This window comes from Mchenga conophoros, linkage group LG12, assembly GCF_057382185.1.
Source record: "Mchenga conophoros isolate Kocher_MC1m ecotype Shallow Benthic linkage group LG12, M_conophoros_male_GT1.1, whole genome shotgun sequence".
Classification (NCBI taxonomy): Eukaryota; Metazoa; Chordata; class Actinopteri; order Cichliformes; family Cichlidae; genus Mchenga; species Mchenga conophoros.
In genome coordinates, this window is record NC_140537.1 from 27691284 (window position 1) to 27713746 (window position 22463).

General features: G+C 40.3%; 1 protein-coding gene across 11 annotated transcripts in view; it reads left to right on the forward strand.

Moving 5' to 3' along the window:
- The window catches only part of gpat2 (glycerol-3-phosphate acyltransferase 2, mitochondrial), a 183986-nt gene that overhangs the window by 150432 nt on the left and 11091 nt on the right, over nt 1-22463 (forward strand). For 10 of the 11 annotated variants that reach the window (XM_085294945.1, XM_085294944.1, XM_085294954.1 and 7 more), the window contains 12 exons: nt 3823-3956; nt 4133-4232; nt 6933-7118; nt 8369-8467; nt 9186-9268; nt 13974-14104; nt 14211-14281; nt 14536-14696; nt 14803-14906; nt 20061-20242; nt 20806-20883; nt 21604-21729. In XM_085294945.1, coding sequence (XP_085151071.1) covers nt 3823-3956; nt 4133-4232; nt 6933-7118; nt 8369-8467; nt 9186-9268; nt 13974-14104; nt 14211-14281; nt 14536-14696; nt 14803-14906; nt 20061-20242; nt 20806-20883; nt 21604-21729 — 1455 coding nt within the window. The remainder of the gene's footprint in view (nt 1-3822; nt 3957-4132; nt 4233-6932; nt 7119-8368; nt 8468-9185; nt 9269-13973; nt 14105-14210; nt 14282-14535; nt 14697-14802; nt 14907-20060; nt 20243-20805; nt 20884-21603; nt 21730-22463) is intronic. The other variant, XM_085294953.1, reaches the window with a different exon arrangement.

Here is a 22463-nt window from a genome sequence, read left to right on the forward strand (position 1 = left end):
ATCTTCAACCTTTCCCTCTCTCTGTCTGTAGTCCCAGCCTGCTTCAAAATGGCCACCATCGTCCCTGTACCCAAATCCTCCACCATCTCCTCATTGAACGACTGGCGACCTGTAGCCCTGACCCCCATCGTAAGCAAATGCTTCGAGAAGCTGGTCAGGGACTTCATCTGCTCTGCACTACCCGACTCACTGGACCCTCTACAGTTTGCATACCGCCACAACAGGTCCACTGATGATGCCATAGCCCTGACACTACACACTGCCCTGTCACACCTGGAGAAGAGAGACACGTATGTGAGAATGCTGTTTGTAGATTACAGCTCAGCATTCAATACCATCGTTCCCTCGAAGCTGGACAGGAAACTGCAGGATCTAGGACTGAGCTGCTCCCTCTGCAGCTGGATCCTTAGCTTCCTGTCTGACAGACGCCAAGTGGTCAGACTGGGCAGCATCACCTCATCCCCCATCACACTGAACACTGGTGCTCCACAGGGGTGTGTACTGAGCCCTCTCCTGTACTCACTCTACACCTACGACTGCACAGCCACTAACAGCTCCAACATCATTGTGAAGTTTGCGGACGACACTACAGTGGTGGGTCTTATCACCAACGGTGATGAGACGGCTTACAGGGAGGAGGTCAGCGCCCTGACCCACTGGTGTCAAGACAACCATCTCACCCTCAACGTCGCAAAGACAAAGGAGTTGATAGTGGACTTCCGGAGGTGCAGAGAAGTACACACCCCCATCACCATCAACGGCGCTGCTGTGGAGAGAGTGAGCAGCTTCCGGTTCCTTGGAGTACATCTGGCTGAGGATCTTACGTGGTCAGTACACACAAACAAAACAGTGAAGAAGGCGCAGCAGCGCCTCTTCTTTCTCAGGAGACTGAAAAGATTCGGCATGAGCCCCCGCATCCTCAGGACCTTCTATCACTGTGCCATTGAGAGCATCCTCACTGGATGCATCACCACCTGGTATGGCAACAGCACCGCCTACAACTGCAAAGCTCTCCAGAGAGTAGTGCGGTGCTCTGAACGGATAATTGGAGGTGAGCTTCCCTCCCTCCAAGACATCTACAGGAAGCGCTGCCTGAGGAAAGCGGGGAGGATCATCAAGGACTCCAGTCACCCCAGCCATAAACTGTTCAGACTGCTTCCATCAGGAAGGAGGTTCTGCAGCATCCGGTCCCGTACCAGCAGACTGAGAGACAGCTTTTTCCATCAGGCCATCAGACTGCTGAACACGTCATAGACACCTCAGCTTCACTACTGGAACTTTAACATTATGCACTCCACACTGTATATAAATGCCACTTGTTTTGCACATATTCAACTCTGTATATTTTATATATTTTATTATTATTATTATTATTATTATTATTATTATATTTTTTTTTTTTTTTTTTTTTTTTTTTTACTATTTAATTTGTAAAAATGTGTATACACACACACACACACACACACACACACACACACACACACACACACACACACACACACACACACACACACACACACACACACACACACACGTAGGAAAATATTTAGTATACACATCCAGAAATGCATACACTATTATATATTGTACATATATTTATTAGTTTCAGGTTGGCCATTCTTGTATTTTGCTCGTTTGTGTTGTTGTGTTTGCACATCTCTGTTGCTTGTGGGGCTCGCACACAAGAATTTCACTCGCATGTGCTGTGCCAGTGTGCCTGCACATGTGATGTGACAATAAAAGTGATTTGATTTGATTTGATGTGACTTGCATCTTCAGATGGCTCAGTTATTTTTTTGACACCCATGTGTCTGTATGCACATTAGGGTGGGTGTAGCTCAGGAGTAAGGTCGGTGGTTCGATCCCTGGCTGCTCCAGCCTGCATGCCAAATATTCTTGGGCAAGATACTAACACCAAGTTCCTCTCTGATGCGTCCATCAAAGTATTAATGTGTGTGAATGTTAGATAGGAAGCATTTAAGCATAGAGAAAAGAAGTGCTTGTGTGAATAGGTCTTAATGGGTGAATGAGGTGTGTTGTATAAAGTTCTTTGAGTGCTCCGGGAGAGCAGAAAAGTGCTATATAAGAATCAGTCCATTAAATCCAACAACATCTGGACTTCTCCTGATAAGACAGCAGATGTTGTTCTGGGGATTTCTTCCCAGATTTGGATCTGAATAGCCTATGGTGCTATTTCTGTGCCAGAGCTTCTCAACTGGATTCAGGTATGAAGAGCCTGAGAACCCCTCAGTAGTATGAGTGCTTTTGTCATTCAAGCACTAACTACACCATTTGTCCAAGGGCATTGTGTTGCAGCAGGAGGAGCTGCACGAGCATGAAGTGGAAGTGGCTCTGAGATTTTCATAATTTCATCTTGGTACTATTGGCTGACACCTGGAGGTTTGTGTGACCCTCCAAAGATAATACCATCCCAGACCATCACTGACCCATTGCCAAACCAGTCTTGCTGAATGATATATTGCAGGCAGCTTAACATTGTCTTTTGGTCAGTTTGGTCAGAAACATGCTCATAAGTAACCCACTGGAGATGATTTTTTTCAGGGCTGCAGTGATATTTTTCTTGTACCTGTGTCCTGGTATCTCCTTCACACTCTACAGACTGATGTTGGGAGACACAGTAAACCACATTGGATGTACCATTACTGAGGAGCTCAACTACCTGTGACACCTAATTGGTTTGCAGGTAGAAGTAGTGACAAGGAGACCAGTGAAAAGCAAAACTAGAGAAAAATTAGACAGCAGCAATAAGACGAGCCCCCCCTCCCTTTCTGGGGGTTGCCTTGTCATTGCCTCTCCAGTGGAGGTGAAATGGATTCAGATTTGTGTTTATGACTTTGTATTAAACAGTGATGATCAAGTGTTTCTTTAATATTTTTGAGCAGTGTAATTGTCAGGATATATCGAGGGTTATCTCTGGAGGGACTGTGTACAAAATCAATTTAAATCTTGTTTAGTCCCATTGTCTAAATCTTTACCAATTTATTCATCCATAAATTGTTTCATGACAAACCTGAAAATCTCTCATTTTCTGCGTTATTGAGGCAAGTTGGGTTACAGCGTGACCTCACTGAACCGTTTGAACCACTGCATACTGGCTGTAGTTACAACCAAATTCATATAAAATAATTTCATGTGTAACCCAGTTATTGTGTCTTTCACTATATTAAAAAAGCAAATAAAAAAGAATAACATATCTTTTATCATGAGTTTATGAAGACTACCAATGCTCAGGCTGCTTATGTGTTTTAATTCTTTTATTGCAAAGCGCTTTTTGCTGTAGCGACAATATCGCATGCACAGAAGTGCCATTGTGTTTTATCTCTCTGCTTTGACTTCACTCGATATATAATTGAGTTTGCGATAGTAGCTCTTCATTTCCATGTCCATAATGGAAAAAATCACTAATGCTACTCGAAAGATAAGGGACCACAAAGCAAATAATAGAGCTGTTGTTGACACTGGGGAAAAAAACAAAGTTGCGCTGTCAACTTCTACAATCAATCCAGCCATTCAGGCATACTCACCACCTATACTTGAACTGTGGCTGCATCTTTAAATACTTGAATGTTGACCTCACACATTTTTCACTGTGTCTTTGCTAGTTTTAAAACATAAAATAAATTTTTCTTCATTCCTTCCTGTTTCCTTTGTGTGGCTTGATCAAAAGCAGATTTAATCTAAGGTCACGGATTCGCTCCTTAATCTGTGCGTCACCTCTGCACAATCCGTGTTTGTTTGATGTAATGAATTACAATGTGAGGAATTTTGTTTATCAGAAGCTGCTTCTGTTCTCTAATTCAGGGATCTCTGCTGGTTTATGTGTACGTGCGTCAGAGCGCCGTGGACTGCGCTCTCATCCCTCTCGTGCTCTTCTATCACAGCCTCAGAGTCCCGTACACTGTTTGTCCTCTCCAAATTAAGAACGCCTCCCTAAGGTACATTCATACACACAAACTAAATAGGGTGCTGTGTTTATCACTTTTATTCACGCTACTATTTTTGAGCTGGGCAGTTTTATTTCAAACAGTGAAAATGTGCATGAATGACTTTATGCACATTTTCTTTCATTAAACTAGTGTTTGAGTTATGCTATGCTTTGTTTATCCTGCAGATCCATCCTGCAGAAAGTAGGTGTAGTCCTCCTGCCACCCTCTGCACCTACTGAGGACGATGCTGAGATGGACACGTTGTACCAGTCTGTCATGACTGCTGTAAGTTAGAAATAAGAAGGGTTAGTATATAAGAGTTCCTAGGTCTGGTGATTTTCATACTTTATTTTAAGGAAAAGAAATTGGTCCTTATATCAGACATCAAACTTCCGCTTGACTGCTTTAACAAGCAATTGCAGTGGTTCTGAGAGGCTTTATTTAAGTTAAATGGAAACATCAGGACATTAACAGGCACAAGCTGTGCCACACATGAGCTGGCATAGTGTTAAAGTAAACAGATGCAAACCTCATTCTAGCACATAAAAAAGGGAGATACTGACATTTGTGTTCCCTAAATGTCATAGCAGACCATGAAATAGCTGCTGAGATTTTTAATTTTCTACCCATTTTTTTCTAACTTGGGCAAATATTGCCTGTTTGTAGTCTAACCCAGTGTAATTAAAGGGGACCTTTTTTGCTCTTTTCCAGCTCCATATGTTTTATTCTTAGACTCAACTGGAGAAGATCTGTATGATTTACAGCTGAGTCTTATTTATCTTACGATGGGTATTGATACATCTCCTCTGGTGATTGAAACAAGTTGTCCACCCTTCACCCTTTAAATCAGCTTTCTTCTGTGTCGCTATATTAAGAATTTTCCCTCTCTTTGATGTCATACAGATCCGAGAGTGGTATGAACTGTCTGAACCTGAGCATTTAGAGCACTCTAAAGTTTGAGCTTTTGGCTCACACTGATCACATTATTTGAAACTTTGTTCATGTTTGATACAAGAATCCATCAGTGTAACAGCATATTCACTTAGTGGCAACTTGAAAGGATCAGATGTTGGGTACCCTGTGGTCATAAAGGGATTGACATGGTCAGCATTTACACAATGACAAATTGGTCCTAAAGGACACAAAGTTTGTTAACAATATCCCCCACGTCATTACACCATCACCATCATCCTGAACTGTTGATAGCAGGGAGGATGGATCCATTCCTTTGTGCTCTTTACACCAAATTCTGACCCAACCGCAGCAGAAATCAGAACTCATCAGATCAGGCAGTGTTTTTCCAATCTTCTATTGCCCAATTTTGGCTGAGAATTATTCCTGTTCTTAGCTGACAGAATTCTTCTGTAGCACATCTGCTTGGAGCTTTGACGTGTTGTGCTTTCAGTAATCTTCCATTGTATCATAATGTATCATGTAGACATGGCCAGGATCATCTCGGCTATGTCTACATGCCTAAATGCATTGATTTGCTAGCATGCGACTGGTTGATATAGATAATTGCATTAAAAAGCAGTTGAACAGTTATACCTAATAAAGTGACCAGTCAGTGTGAATTTAAACAGATTCTGTTTAGGTTACTTCTGCAGCACACCAGCATCAGGACAGTTTACCACTTGGGTCACAATATGCAAATGTCCAGTTTTATGGGCAACTACTAATTGAGGTTAGAGGCACAAATTTTTCTGTGCCACAAGTCATAAAAAAGTTCTCCTGGTACAAATTCCTCATTAGTGCTGTATGTGAAAGTTAAAATGGCACACTGAGCCCTGAATTCGAAATCATGTTGCTAATGCATTTTGATGAAAAATAAATCCTAGATAGCAGGTAATTATATAAAATTAGAAGGTAAACAAAAATTCCCATCTTTGTAATTTTGCTGCTTAGTGTATGTGCATTCATTTAAATTCATACTCACAGACACGCAGGGACTTTTCATTGCACTACATGGCGGATTGTTATCACAGTCAGCTCCCCAATCAGAATGCAGCCTGCCACCCTACCATCTCATCCTACTTTCCATTCATTCTCAGAATTACAAAGTAGCTTCAGTCTTTGCTAAAGATATTGCAGCTCTGGAAGTTGGCTAGAGTGACAAAGCCATAAGAACGAGGGTGGGGAAATATGAAGAGCATTGGTAGTTTAAATCAGGAGCTTGACAGGTCGGTTATCTGGGAGATATTCGTGGTGTGTATTGTTTTCTCCCACATCTTGCATCTTTTATGGTTTCCTCAAGTGCCTGTCTAAGGGCCTCAGTTATTTTAATTTTTTACCAGTAATCATCAGCATCTATTTATTCTTAATATCTGTTTATATCTAAGGAGCCAGCCGCTTTGTGATCTGTATCAGTTTACCTAAAGCCACATTTCATTTAAAGGCGCTACTGTCTTTACTAAGATCAATATTGTGTTATACAGTTCAATAAAACAGCTCAGTCTGACGTCGGTATACAGAGACTATAGCTAAAGTGAAACATAAACAGCCTGTTTATGAATTGATGCTGTGAGATGTTTTATTACTTTGTTTGTTTTCAGTTGCGCTTCAAGTGAGAAAGCATATTTGTTTTGCGTGAGAAGGCAGGCTTGTTTATTGCTTGTATTTCAGTGTTAATAGACCTTTATTGTTTATTGAGTGTAGGCCTGTTTAGCTGCTGTTCAATGGTAATTGAATTTCTGTTGTCTGTAAGGGGGAAACAGGATTTGGGGTGAGGGAAGTATCTCTGAATGTCATTAAGTGTCCCCCACAGTCCCGCTTTATCTCTGCTCTTTATCCTGCCTGCTTCCTGCATTTTGACTTGACTTTCCTCCACATTCTGCCTCTGGACTTTTTTTTTAATGTTTCCTCCATCTTCTGGTTTGCATTATTGCTTATGTGTCTTTTCAAAATGCATTGTAGGCGTTTATGTTAATTGTTCTCTGACTCCCAGGATTTTTCACACCTCTGTCTTTGCCATCTTTCTCTCCTCAGCTGGTACGTGAGCTGCTACATGAGGGCCAGGCAATAAGTATTGGTGTGTCAGAGAGGTCTGGCCTGGGTGGCCAGTGGCTGGCTCGCATCAGGCAGCTCATCAAAGAGGGATCTGTCCCCGACGTCAGTCTGGTCCCCGTGGGCATCTCATACGATTGTGTACCCAAGACCTACATTCAGGTGGATGTGTGTAAACAAACACTTGCAAGCGCACGCACACACTTAATAGGATCCATCTGTAACTGTTCTGTCCTCAGGAACAAGTGAACAGGTTTGCTTTAGTGCTTTGTTTTCAAACTGCAAAAAGGAGAAAGAACATGAGGCAGAAATACTGCATATGGTGAAAGGAACAGCAGGTGCTTGTCAGTGTTATAAAAACAACAGGAAATTAGTTATTGCAGTCTGTGCCATTTTTTTTTTGGCTCACTTATCAACACGACAAACAGTTGGAGCGACAGCAGTTACTTTGACATACAGCTCATGGAGGCGATCAACATGCAAACACTTTTTAAGATACAACTGAGTGAATGTGAACACAAAGACCTTTCACACACAGATACAGTGTCACTACATCGGAGAAAAAAATAATGCTTTAATAGTGTGATGACTGTATGAATTTACCTAAAATTCACTTTATTTTGTACAGTGTTAACTTGGTTCCGTTATTACATCCAAGCATAGCTGTATGTATGTTTACTTTGAAAACAGGAACTGCTAATAGATAATAAGCAGACACGGGCAAGTTCACTCAAATGTAAGCAAATACAGCCTAAACCCCCAAGAACCCCCAAAATAGCTGTAGTTAGAAAAATAGGAAAAGAGAATTGTCTACTCAAACAGAAGAAAGACAAAGAATATTGAGTCCATTAAAAATAAGATTTTGTAGTTACAGTCCTGTGATCAGGATATCTGTGTTGTGTGTTGACGGCACAAGTTTCTCAGATTTTTGTCTAAAGAGGTGCTCACAGAATGAAACTTGTGGTCTCGAGAAAAAACCCAAAGTTGTCAGTGATGACTCTCCAACTTCGAGAGCTTTCACAACTTTGCTCTCTAATTTCTCACTGGGCAGCTTTGGTCGTTGAGTTGAGGTTTGCATTTTATTTTTTTTCAAGGCAGCTGTGATGATTATTAGTCTCCATTAATAACGCCCTTTGTTATCTGCACTTTGAGATGATACCGGAGAGTGGGTGTTGCTTTTGGTTAATTGCAATAATAAGGTCCTTGCCCCATCATTTCTGCTCTGTCATTCACACACTGTAGACACACAGTGCTGTACACACAGTTCCTGTACTCCTAAGCACACTATGAGGGCGGCTGTTTATCTTAGTACTCGTTATAGATCCTGCTCATTAGTGGTATTGCTGTTCACATGTCCTCCTAAATGTAAATATGTCAAGATATATATCTGTGTGTGTGTATTATACATATCTTCATAGGTTGGGTTGAGATCTATCTTCCAGTGGTTGTGGTGCCTTTTCTGTTGGAGGCCAGAAGGAAGTGTGAGGATTCACCTCGCCCAGCCCTTTTCTGTCAAGGTACGCAGCAGGAAGCCCATGTCATTAAAAACCCCATTCAGCCGTACTGGTGTTTACTTTGAGCATGAGTTCTGAGCGTTTTAACAGTGGTTAAACAAACAGTCATGTTGTCCTAGTGGAAAGAAAGAAAGGCAGACATGTTTTTGTTGAAAAGAGCTGAGAATATTGTCTCGTTACGCTTTGTGGGATCATTTATTTATACACTCTTGTGCCAGTAAACAGAAAGCTTTGTCATAAATCACACTTTTCACATTGTAATAATTAAATTAGCTTCACAAATGAGTTTTGAAATTATTTCATTTTAAATTAGTCTTAGTTAAAATTTCCTTTGAGCTGTAAAATCTCATTTATAGCATATTATATTAAGTAAATAATAAATCAATTTCTACATTTATGCCCTCTGTTTTCTGCACGTTGAGACTAGAGAGAGTGAGTGTAATTCAGCACACCACAAGAAAGATAATAAGTTAAATGCCTCTTTGGTTGGCATTATTGCTTTTCAGTAGGAAATTTGCAGGATACACTGTATCACTATATATTAGTTTTAGCTAGATATACCTAATAAACTGGAAATGGAGTTACTAATTGAGTCTTTGTGCAGTTTTATGAACCCAGTTAACAAGAGCATTAGTTTTAAGTAATTTAAAGATGCAAATTTAAAGCTCTTTGCATGTGCATGCGTGTGTAAACGATCCTGTGTGCGTGTGTTTGTGTGTAGGAGATGTGCGAATCAGGCAGGTGCAGAGTAGATGAATGGCTCCCTCTACAGGACCTGTTGCTTCCTGTTATCCTCAACAACCGGTAATCAAAGCTTCTGCATACATGCCTGTATGCGTGACTGAACATTAATACTGCATATGAACAAACCACAGTGGAACTGCATTGTGTTTTATCTGGATCTGTGAAATTGAAAAGTTGTTTTCTCCTAAACTTTGAAGAACTTTTCTCTAAACCTTAAATCTGGCACAGATATGATGCAAGCACTGATGAGAGTTTTCATCCTCTTAGCCTGGGTCCAATTACCATCAACATTACACAGTCTGCCAGTGAAAAAAAGATAACGGAAAGAAAATAACATCCCCGCTCAATCTCTGCTTGGCTTCTGATGAGCAGAGTGGCTTCTCCCATCATACATTTAATTCTTATGAGAGGGATGGAGGAAAAAACAGCCAAGCGATAGAAAAAGAGAGGAGTAGAGATGGGTAGTTAGATTGGATTGTCATCTGCATGTGAGCAACTTCAACTCTCTGCGCCTACATCATAAACATGCTTGGGCGCTGCTCAGTGCTTCTGCTGCACTCTGTTTTTCCCTAGCTGCTGAGGTTTCAGCTTTAGAGCATTTGCATATCATTTAACCGTTACATATATTTAATTCAGAATGCTACAAACACACTGTATCAGATACTGAAGCTTAGACATTTTAGTGTATGTATTTGCATGTTTTGATTTGAATGCAACCACATTTGGGAAGGAGCATTGGCTCACCCTTTAACTACAATATGTAAGAGCTGAAGAGACAGACAACTCTAAAACAAACAAAATGTTTTCCTGATCTTGTGCAAGACAGGATATAAACTGCTCAGCAGTTTTGTTTTGACAGTGCACTTAATTTTTCAATGGTTTGCAGTATATCATCAAGCATTAAGGGTGCCTTCACAGATATGACCTATGTACTTGTATATAGGGATTCTATCATCAACAGATTCTGGGCAGCATGATGCACCTTTGGAGATTCTCTTTTTTTTCTTCAGTTTTTCCATGTAGCTCATAATAAGGTTTAAAGATACAGTGTTTAAGATTTCATCTCTAGATGTCAATGAATGAACTGAATTCAATGAAACAAGTAAATGAATCAGTGAAGCTCATGCCTGTCCAATGACAATGATAGTGAGGTGAGTTGGTCAGGATATCCTGAACTTTTCTGTTAGTAAACTGTGTTGTTTTTGCTGCTGTTAGTTGGTGTTAGCCTCTGTTAGCGGCTGCTAGCTGGCAGTAGAAAAACTTTCATTGTAGTAGATCTAAAATTGTTAGACTCAGACACTAGAATTTAAACTGTTTATCAGAGGGAATGCCAAGCCTAACATTAGCTTGTTAGCTTCTAAAACACAGTTGTTGTTGTTTTTTGGAAGCTTGGTGTAAGCTGTCTGGATACAGGTGAGGTCGCATGTCCAGTCTACTGAAAATAGGTAATTGTGACTGTTTGCCTCATTGACTTCTCAGTGGATTTTAATTCTCATTATTTTGGGCACTACAGCCAACCGATGACAATAAAATGTAGAACTTTCTTTCTATATTTCACACATTACAGTAACCTGTGATTTATAATGGATGGTGAGATGGATAAGTGACTATATGACTGACACTGTTTACAAAAGTGCACACACTTTGTAACTTTTCTTAGTTGAAATGAACAATTTCTGTCTAAAATGTTTTGATATCTTCTCTTAAAAATAATATAGAACCAGAATGCATCAGTGCTACACCACTTTTAACACAGCATCAGATAAACAGCTGAAAAACATTATTGCTCGTTATAGGCACAAATGTAGTGTGAAGTGATCCACTGAACTCTTACTGAACACTTTTAGAGTTAGCTTGAATTTGTGATGCATTTATTTATCTATTTTTTGGGTAAGTGAAATTATTATTATGTAATATAATTATGTAATGAAATTATTCAATATAATTAGATAAGGCTGTTGAAATTTTTTTTCAACTGGAGCAAATAATATCGAGACTGAGTCACATGATTTCTTACACAACTCCCCGGACAATGAGTCCACTTCACTTCAACACATTCAAATCGCTGACGGCCAATACAGGATCTTTTTAGTTCAGAGACTATGTTATTACTCTTTAAAGTTATAATCATTTCAGTTTCATTCCTTGTTTAATGAGTGCTTTGTTTGCTGTGATAATTGCAGTTGTGGTTTAATACACCTCCAAAGACTCATTGAGCACAAATAGAAAGGAACAGCTAGTGCTGCTGTTTATGGCGTCTCTCAGTATTTTTCCATTTACAACATTAAGTATATTAATTATAAATTATAGTAATTAACATAGTTGTTTTTTGTGGAGTGGTTAGCACTGTCATTTCACAGCAAGAGGATCCTGGGTTTGAATTTAGCTGTGTTTACATGCAGACACATGTTCTCACTGTGTCTGCATGAGTTCTCTCTGGGTTCTCCGGTTTCCTCTCACAGTCCATGCACGTAAGGTCACCTGATATCTGTTGGGTCAGTACTTGCCATGAATGTGAGAGTGTGTGATTATCTGTCTCCATGTTGGCCCTGTGATGGACTGGCGACCTGACCAGGGGCTACCCCCGACTCTGGACCTGTGACAGCTGGGATAGACTCCAGCCCCCCTGGGATCCTGAATTGGATAAGCAACAAATAACGGATGGATGGATGGCTAGAAAAAAGGCCAGGAATGGCCATCATCTCATTTTGTACGCTAGATAAACTATCGCATACTAAGTGCAGAGCCTGCTTCACAATAAAAGCAACCCCATGTTTTAATGTGAGATGGCTCTTATATGGAATACAAAGAGCGAATCGTGAAAGGCTGCTGCAGAACAGCATGCAGCACTTTTGCCCGTCCCCAGTGACTCCATGTGGCTTTGACAAAAAAAAACGACAGAGCCGATTTGTCCTCTCGAGAGCGGTGGTTTGCATGGGTGTACACGCGTAAATGTCTCATGTTTATTTAGAACATGTAACAGTTCGTGGGCAGATTTGTTTACTTTCACCACCAACCCTCCTGGTTTACCAGTGCATTTGATCTGCAGCTAGATTTGAGTCAAAATTAAACTGAAAGTGTTCAATTTGTTTTACTTTTACTATTTTATTTGTTAAGCCATTAGTCTGTTATATTTGGTTTATTTGCTGTCAATGCAGATTGCTTAAAATATGATTGATCTTTACAAACACATGCCGGGTTTTGGTTTCAAAGCGTCTGAAAGCTTTATAGCTATTCTGTAGACCTAATCTAAGAGATTATTTTTTTCTTCACTTTACAATAGTTTCATTTTTTTAGCTATAAATTAAATAAATAATGTTTCCAGTTCTATAATGTAATACCTCTAAAAAATGTTAAAGAAAAAGAAATATACTAGATAATTATAAATACCCCACTGCAGTCACATGTGGTAAAAATGTATATACTTAGACCTTTAGTAATGTCTGTGAGCTCATTTATACTTACTAGGCTGCCTAATCTTCATCAAAATAAGAAAAGTAAAGTTGTACTTTATTTTCCCCAAAGCTGAGAAGGCTTTGTTACAGCCAGTTAAAGTACCTTTGATAAGTAGGCATTATAAATTTCACTGGAGGTCTCAGCATTTCTCCCATATAATATACAACTTAAATATTTTACCAAGAGGCTTTATAAGATCCTCTTGAGCCTCCATGTAGATAATGCTGACAAAGTAAAAGGCAGATTGGAATCTGACCTGGTTACTATAGAGCCGGAGGCCTGGAGTGGCCTCTATGGCCTGTGCAGCTCTCCAGTGTCCTGGTCTTTAACTCTGCTTGGGAGAGGCAATTCAAGATTTTACACAGGCTGTACATTGTTCCTGAGGGAATCCAGCCTTGTCCAAGTATTATGCTAAATGTCAGTCTTCTGTAAGATCTTATTTTCATTGTTTGTGGAGCTGCCCCCCATGTCCAGTAGTATAAAGTAATTTTTAAGCATGCTCTACATCTTGCTGCAAGGACTTGCCTGCTGGGATATTGAGCATGTGGATCAATAATAAAACTTCTAATCAGTCACTGCAAGTTGGGACAATTATGATTCCATTTGAAGCCTTAAAAGATAAGCCTTTCCTATTCTAGCAGTATAGGAAAGAGACCCATGTAACTACCTGGGTGTCTCTCTCGTCGGATGAAGTTGAGGCTTGCAGATCTGGCCTGGAAAAAGGATGTGATGCCATTGTTTAATATGAGACTACCCTGTCGTCCATGGATTCTCTGGACTCATTTTTACTGTTACTATTAGTACAAAACAAAGGGTTAGTAGGGAGAAGAGACATCCTCCTGGGGGATGTAACATGATGAAATAAATGTCAATTGGGATCCTTAGCATTAATTTCAGTGGATCGGAAACACATCGGAAAAAGTGTTTCCAAAGTTTCTCTTCTTTTTCCATGCAGATTATACTTCTGCTACGATTGCACGAAGTTACAACAACATCCCTTTTAATTCAGTTAAAGATACAGTGTGGAAAACTAAAGTACGATGTACCACCAAACTGTTGAAACTGGTGTGAACATCTACTGTGTCAGCACAACAAGCTGTTTTGCTCATCAGTTTTCCCATTTCAGTTGTTATTTGTCTCTTTGCCATCGGGGACAAGAGACCAGCTCTCTTTACATAGAACACTTTGAGCGCCACATCCTTCTGTCTCTCTTTCTATGGCATCATCTCTTCTATATAAGATAAATAAATGAAAATCTAAATTTATGCTGGTATTCTTCTCTTTTCACTCCCCCTTTTTTTCTTTGAAGCGCTGGCAGTGCATTCGGGCAGAGGAGAGTGTCGTGGCTCCTGCCGTCTTCTTATTATGCATCTGAACTTCAAGAGCCAAGTCGGTCGGAGAGAAACCTCAGCATTGCCATCATCCTCCACCTCATCTTCTGTAAGTACAGGATTATCTTCCTTGCTGAATAGTAAATGAGTCTATAATGGTATGCAAATTGTGCTGCATAATCTGTGTGTGTGTTTGTGTGTATGTGTGCGTCTAGCTGCAACTTCCTGCATGGCTGTGATGCCCACCAGTCTTATGTCCAGTCTTCTGCTGTACAAACATCGCAAGGTTCGTTTGTCAGCCCCTGTGTAGATGCAAACAAGTTTCCTCTTGCTGCTGTGAGTGTTAAAATCTGCTGCTACCCCTCTAAGGATCCATCAACACTCCAAGCGGCTCATATTGTTTTTTTTTTCGTGCAAGTGTAGTAGAGTGTGACAGTGATTTTCTGAGTCATACCCACCAGTCTCTAACTAATGTCAGCAGATGGTTAATGTTCATGTCTGATTTTGGAATTAGATTTTTCCTCCTTCTCTCCTCCGCAGGGTGTAAGTACATCTGTTCTGTGTCGTGATGTGGCTTGGCTCACAGAGGAACTTTTGTTCAGGAACAAAGACGTCGGCTTTGGGGGAAGTTTGACAGAGGTTGTCCACTACTCCCTGTCTCTGCTCGCCCCTCACCTCATCATAGCTGCTGCTCCATCCAAGTCAGTTTCCTGTCATAAAAGAAAAATGCTGATGAGCTGTTGCTCATCAATAATACATTCTACCTTTTATTATTTTTCCTTTTGGTACACACCTCTCCAATTCTAGGAAAGACCCATTGATTGTGCCCTGTCCTTCTCTTGCTGCCACACTTCACCTCTCCTACATGGCAAAGACGGTCACACACGCCTTTATTTCGGAGGCTGTTGGGGGTGAGTGACTTTGAAGGCATGCGTTTTATGTAGGTAACATAATTTTCGTGGACGTTTATTTATCTATCATCTTGTCACCATCACCATGTGTTCTGGCAGGCACCGTATTTTTCGTAGGAGGCCTTGGCAGTTACTCTGTTGGCATGTCAGCTTGGAAAATCAATTCTAGAGAAAACATTTTAATTTTAAGAATTTATTATGCGTGACATTTAGGGGGTAGCAAGTTTTTAGCAGTGTCAGGGAGTGTGCACACAGAAAGAGTTTTTTTTAAACTAGCAAGTGTCAGCAGTGGAATTAAACAGTTTCATTTTAAGTTTACATTTCTTTAATGTCCATCGCTTCCAGCTTTAGGAGTATGTGGAGATTCGTATATAATGCTTGAACTCGAACCTAAACGTATAGTGGGGGTGCGCTGGGAATAGTTGCGTCAGGTATATCGGCTGCACATTTATGATGTGAATTTGCTGTTTCACCACATCCTAAAGTTGCTCTATTGGATGATAAAGCACAGAGATAGTATAGTTTTTAAGTTGTTATTAGTGTTCAATTTTTATTTTGTTTTGACTTTTTGCCTTTAATTCAGTTTAGTTTCAGTTACTTTCCAGAGCAGGTAGGCTCATTTTAGTAGTTTTTTGAAACTGTGAAGTTTCACTTTAGTTTTTTTAGTACTTTCAGCTTTAGTTTTAGTCTTTATTAATTATTGTTGTATAGAGGGCATATGTCAGATGCAAGATTTAAGAAAATTAATACAGGTATTACTGCAAAAACAAAGAACTTTTTAAAGCATCGACTCACGGTCTTGTAGATGTCCAAATGATTCAATAAATATGTCCATCAAAGCCTCATCAGACAAGTTTTGATAAAAATGTGTTACCAAAATAACAAGCACTTAATCAAAGGATATTTCCTCTAGTTTAGTTCGTTTTAAAGGTTCACAGAATTGTTTGTTTTTTTGTTTTGTTTTTTCAAAAGTCGAATATTTATTTTAATTTAGTTAACTAAGATTTTTATTACATCTAGTTTTAGTTTTTAGTTTAGTTTTAGTTAACTATAAAATGTAATCCACTACAGATTACAGAATATATGCCCCAAAATGTATATTGTAATGTATTCTGTTACGTTACTCAATGAGAGTGACGTATTCTGAATACTTTGGATTGCTTAATATATTATCATGCTTTTTTACAACTACGTGAATGTACTATTGCTGTGTGGTTTGTTACTATTACTAAAGGCTACTCGCCATACCAATACCAACTAGATGTTTAAATCTTAATATAAAATGAGTAAGAGTAGGTTGACATTTGGTAACGCTGCACTTTTAGCAGCGATCTCGCATACAAAACTATTCCGTGCGTATATAAAACAGGTCCGCGGCTCTGAACCGTAGTAAAGGGACCTCTGGCTAATACGGGCTCGTAGCCAAAAATAGCTTTACTTTGTTGTCTGGGTCAACTTTGCTAGCGAGAGACAGAGAGAGGCGTTGAAAGGCTGCTCCAACGGAACTTATTGTTTCAGAGGAAAACATGAACACAGTGTACAGTCGAGTCTTAATAGCTTACTTACAACTGGGCTCGTCAGGCACTCTTCTTGGCTGAAGTGGTTATTATTATATTTACATGCTTCCATCTCCCGTTTCTGATCGGTGACAACTCGTGCTTTTCCACTCTCCTTTTTCTCCCTCCTCGTGCTCACAGACAGATAACGGGTATGGCAGGCCATTCTCCCTGCAGCACGGACTACACTACCCATGAGGCTACATTCTTTAGGACTACACCTATAACACTCTGCCTATTGCCTTCATATTAAATAATTTAAAAAACATTTGTTCACGTCATTATGAGATTGAGACACAGGCATTTGAGCCTCTTAATGTGCGTGGAATTGCCAAAAATAGAGAGGGCATAGCCTAACATATGAAACAGGAAAATACCGGCGTGTAATCCATTTATTTCAACAAAGTAACTGTATTCTGAATACCACCTTTTTAAACTGTAACTGTAACGGAATACAGCTACTCATATTTAGTGTTTTTAAATACGTAACGGCGGCACATGTATTCCGTTACTCCCCAACACTGTTGACAGAGAATCAGATCTGATGACTGTGGAGATCATTTGAGTAACCATCTCAAAGTACAGTTTGAGATGGTTTGAGTTTTGTGACATGGCTCATTATCCTGCTGGAAGGAGCCATCAGAAGCTGAGTACATGTGGTGACAAAGGGATGACATGTTGTACATTCAGAGATGCTCTTCTGCATGCCCTATTTGTAGCGAGCTGTTATGTAAGTTATCGTTGCCTTCCTGTCAGTCTGGCATCCTCTTCTGACCTCTGACATCAGCAAGGCATTTTTGCCCAGAGAATTGCAGCTCACTGGATATTTTCTCTTTTTCTGACCATTCTCTATAAAGTCTAGAGATGGTTGAGTGGGAAAATCCCAGTAGGTCAGCAGTTTCTGAAATTATCAGTCTGTCTTGCATCACCAACTGTACCATCTACACAGCCACTTAAATCACCTTTCCTCCACATTCTGATGCAGTTTGAACTTCAGCAGATTGTCTTGATCATGTCTGCGTGTCTAAATGTATCGAGCTTTCATGTGACTGGCCAGTGATAGTATATCAAAGTAGTAGTATATAGTATATGTCAAATTTAAAACAACAGTACTAGAGTTGCAGTATTTTAGTTTTTGTTGGCTGAAGCCTGTCAGATAACTCTTACAGGTTTTATTTAGATCTTTCTGTGGCTGCATTTCAATTTCAGTCACTACAAATAAGGCCCTGAGAGCTAAACTGTACATCAACTGTCTTGTAGACAGTTGGCAGTTGCTTCAGTGACCATCCATGAGCAAGACATGGACAGCAAATCAGACTACAAATGCAAGATGTGCATTAGGGTCACAGTTGTATGGAATACATGTAATTGAATCAAACTGTATTACACGTGGCACCATTAAAAACCTCCTCTTTTGGATAGAGACCGGAAATCCCTGGTTTGATTGTGTTATCTCCTGTGTAAAATTATGATAATGGGCACATACTGAAAGTTTATCATAACCAACATATGGTGTTCACATATGCTGATTGTGCTCTTTACATTTTATTTCCATTCCCATTATGCATTCAGGAAATAGATGGCCTGGATGCGAGCAGGAGGAAATAGAAGTGTGGAGGTTTGATTATGGATGGGCGTCCAAGTCATTCATTTCCTTTAAAAGACATAATTTGCCTTCTGTCACAGACCTACACTTTATTTTTGTGTTTTAATATCCGCAGCTGTATTTTTTTCCCCCACATTTTTTTTTTAAACAATCTACACCTGTACCACAGATATTGCTGAAAGCAATAATCTAAAGAGTATTGGCACTGAATATCTGGTGTTTTAATTTACAGAATTATCCAGTGTCTTGTGTTTTTCTTTGGTGTTTTGGTTGGGAACAGAGCGATAATACATGACAGTAATATATGGTAATCGTCTAATGGCAGAAATCCTAAACCGTAAATCTATACTTTACCAGATCCTCAAGCCCAGAGCTATCTGCTGAAATCTTATTTTCATGCTGACAGGCAGACAGGAATGAAGCCATAGAAACTGTAGCCCCATTTTTGGATTCCTGGTGGAGGTAAAAATAATGGTTTGAAGTACAGGAAGCTACTTCTCCAGCATGATTCACTGTTCCTGCATGACCTCTTTTGGTTGTATAGGAAGTGAAACTGGTGGGCAGGGGGCTTTGTACTGCTGAAAGTCTCTTTGTTGTATATTCATACATGGGTGCTAACCTCAAGTGGTAAAAATAAGTTGCATCAGGTCCTGTATACAGTACGTTGTTGTGATGTTGTAGCAAATCGAAAGAGCGATATGATAAACACACATTTGGGGTTAGCAATAGTCAAATCTCCCCCGCCTCCATAATGGTTTTTGTTTAAAGTGGCTGTGTTATGCTCATTTCCTGCTTCACAGTTTTATTCTTGGACTCTACTGGATTAGCTTTTCATGATTCATAACGATTTATGTTATGCTGGGCATGGTGCGGTCCCTCAGGTTATTCCCAAGCCTGCAACAAGCAGTTTTACCACTTTGCAAACAGATAAGTTAAAAGGGTGGTCGAGATTACCATAATAGAAACGCCCACTTTTATTAACCTCATCCGGAGCCAAGAGTAGGAAAAAAGCTGTTTGAAGCCTGAGCTTTTGTCCATAGTAGTCGTGTGCCCTTGAGGTGTTGCTGCTCACTACTTGGGACCAGAAATACTAGTCAGTTAAACAAGTAGCAAAATAAAATCCTTCTTTTATTTTATTAATATACACTGGCAGTGCCCTGTCATCAAGAGGTTACAATGACACTTGCCGACCTTCTTTATGCGATGGGAAGTTTTAAAGAAGCGAGGTGAAAAGGTCCATGAATGAGCGCAGTTCTGCAGTAATTTGATGCAGAAAATAAATGGCTGTAAGTGTGCAGAGCCAGAGTAAAATTACATATAACTGTCAGGCTGGAGCAATACCTAACCACACTGAGTGCAGGCAGTGTACTGTGGATGATAACTTAGCACAGCACAGCTAAAATTAACAGCACTCTGTTAATCGATCTCACATATGTGTGTTCTTATTTTTAGACTAGTTGACCAGTTAATGACTATTAAACTAGTTAACAGGAATATCTCAAGTCATTGTTTTAAATTTTTGTTTACTTTTTTGTTTTGTCTTTACTTTACAGTATAAACTGCCTGGAGGTGACTGCTGTTTTGATTTGGTGCTGTATGGAATTTAATAAAATAAGGAAAATGGATTTACTTCACAGGTTTCTCCATCAGGTTTGAATTTCCCGAGGTGTGACAGCTGCACAGTTTAGGAACATGAACAATCTGGATGTCAAGACTTTTCCACCAGGACATGAAAAAGAATGGATAATTGGGATTGAGAATGTAAACAAAGACTTAATAACACTTGTGTAAATGACGGAAATCCTAGCTCACGCTTATCAGCAAAATCTCATCAGTGTATCTATTTTCCAAAGAGCGTGTGTAATGGCTAACAGATTTCAGCCAAATTGTAACCTACTTAGCTGTCATAAACAAACACTTGCTTTGCCACACAACACCTGTGCTGCACATTTGGTCTTGAGGAGGCAAACAATAAACTGTTTGTGTTCGTAGCGTGTGCGGTGTCAGCCATGCTGTGCGAGGTGGCTCACAGTGGCGTCAGCAGCAGCGTGCGGAGTGACGTGGAAGGAGTGGAGGTCAAAGGTGACACGGAGTTTGATGTGGTGCTCTGCCAGTCTGAGCTCACTGCAAGAGCCTTGCAGCTCTGCCATCTCCTGCCTCCGGGCTTCATGCCAGTGAGTTTGAATTCATATCTCACACACACACACACACACACAGCCAGCGTGTCTCATTCAATGGATGTTTAATGGAGCTGAACAGCCATTCATCCTGCTCTGCTGCCTCTGTCTCAGCCAGAGAGAGGTTTTGGATTGTATGCGTGCACTGTGTATCTGTGTGTGCGCTTGTGTGTGTGTGTGTGTGTGTGTGTGTGTGTGTGTGTGTGTGTGTGTGTGTACACATGCTCCATCAAACTGACTTCAAGGGCTCCGAATCTGAGCCAGAAATACTATTCCTTTTTGTTTCCCCACCTTTCATTTCGGCAGCTGCTCTTTCTTGTCTCTGCTGCTTGCAGCTACACTTCTCTCCCCATTCCTCACAGAGAAACATCTCTCCTGCTCTGATTCCCCTCCCGGGCACCCCTTATTCTCGTTCTAAGATGATTCCTACGTCTCTACTACACACCTTATGTTCCCTGTCAGCCGTCTCCCTCTGTATTTTTTAGATATGTGATTGGCTGAAGCTGTTTGTAACCTTGCCTCACCATTGAATCATTTGCCCTCTCACGTTTTCTCAATAGCCTTGTCAGTCTTCCCAGAGTTTCGCGCTGGATGCCATTGACAGTCTGGTTCACTGTGGCATCCTGATCCAGGAAGAAGTAAGAAAAATTTTAATAGTTTTAAAAGTTGGGCCTTATAAAACTGCATAATTTAACAAACAAAACTGCACTGAAATCTTGTCCTAAAGGTAGTTTAATGAATTAAATATGTAATAGATCTGGTGTGTGTTTTACCCAAAGATGCAATTTTAATGTTACCTTCAACTCTTTAATGTTTTCTTTGTTTGAATTTGGTTTTATAACTATTTAAGTTACTCTGTACTCATTGGAGACTTTATATCATACACCTCCACAATCTAATGCAGTCCAGCACCGCTAATGAGGCCACAGTTCACCAGAGGATGGTGTTGTACTAGAGAGCGTTCTATTGCATTGCTTTTAGACTTCAGTAGAAATCAGGTTCATTTAACTCTTTACCCCTTTAAAGCCCACTAGGAGTAACTCTTGAAGCCTTTTTCTGAATGCATTTCAGGTCTGCTTACAGGAAAAGAAGTGTCTGGGTTTTCACCAGAAGGCTCTGTCTATAAAGGTTCCCTTGGAAAAAACTACTCCAGTGGTGGTCAAACCACATCTTTATTTATAGATACTGAGATATCAAAACTCGTGGTTAAGGGTGCAGGGCGGTCGTCAAATGACGTCTTTATGGGGGAAAGAGTTAAAGACACAATGTCATCCATTTATCCTGTGGTCTCCATTATATTTTGCATATTATGTTAACCAGAGCTTGCTTCTGTCTGTTCTGCCCACTATCCTCTGGAGGTTCCCAGGGATGTTCCCATCTGTGATTTCTGGAAGAAACAGGAGGGTCCTCTGACCTGGACCACTTCTGACGACCCTTATCACAGCGATTCTGACTGCGAGGAGCCGGACTTTTGCTCCTATAAGGTACAGAAGACCACTGGCTTTCCTGAGCCCCTGTAGCTCCTTCATCTCTCTTCTGTTGTGTCCAGTATAGAGCTGGTTCCACATCTTTCCACTGAGAGAAGTAAAAAGACTGGATAGACTGAAAAGTTACATAAAAAAGTTGAAATGACTCATTTCAACGTCTGAAGTGAGTAGGCTTCATAGACACTGAAGTGACAGTTGAAATTTAAGGCCCACATCTGTTATGAAGCCTTAAGATCTGGTTGGCCGTGATTTTCTTCCCACGGATATTAACTCATCGTTCTCTAAGTAGCACTACTTAACATTCAGCTCTCCGATATGTTTATTATGGTAGTTTGTTCTCAAAAGGCACCGTTGTGGGACTGGCTGTGCGCTGGCCCAAACTGCCTACAGGACATGCACAGAAAATACCAGAACAACCACATGAAATACAACTTTAAAGCAACTGAATCTCCATTATAAAAGCACCTGCATGGATAGAGCCCACATCCTGAATGCCAATTAGCAGTAAGGTCTTAGATTTAAAAGAAGTCCAACTGTCGTGACTGTTGGACGTGATATCCGACTTCCAAGGTGTCCAATTCACCAGCTGTCAAAGGTGCAGGCATGTTATTCGTATTCACTGCAGAGCAACTTTGAGGTGATGGTCTCGGGAGTCGTGACTGTGCAAATGTAAATCTGCATAGAGAAAGAGCAGCAGTTTTATCACATTGATGTGAGCAGGCATACTATTT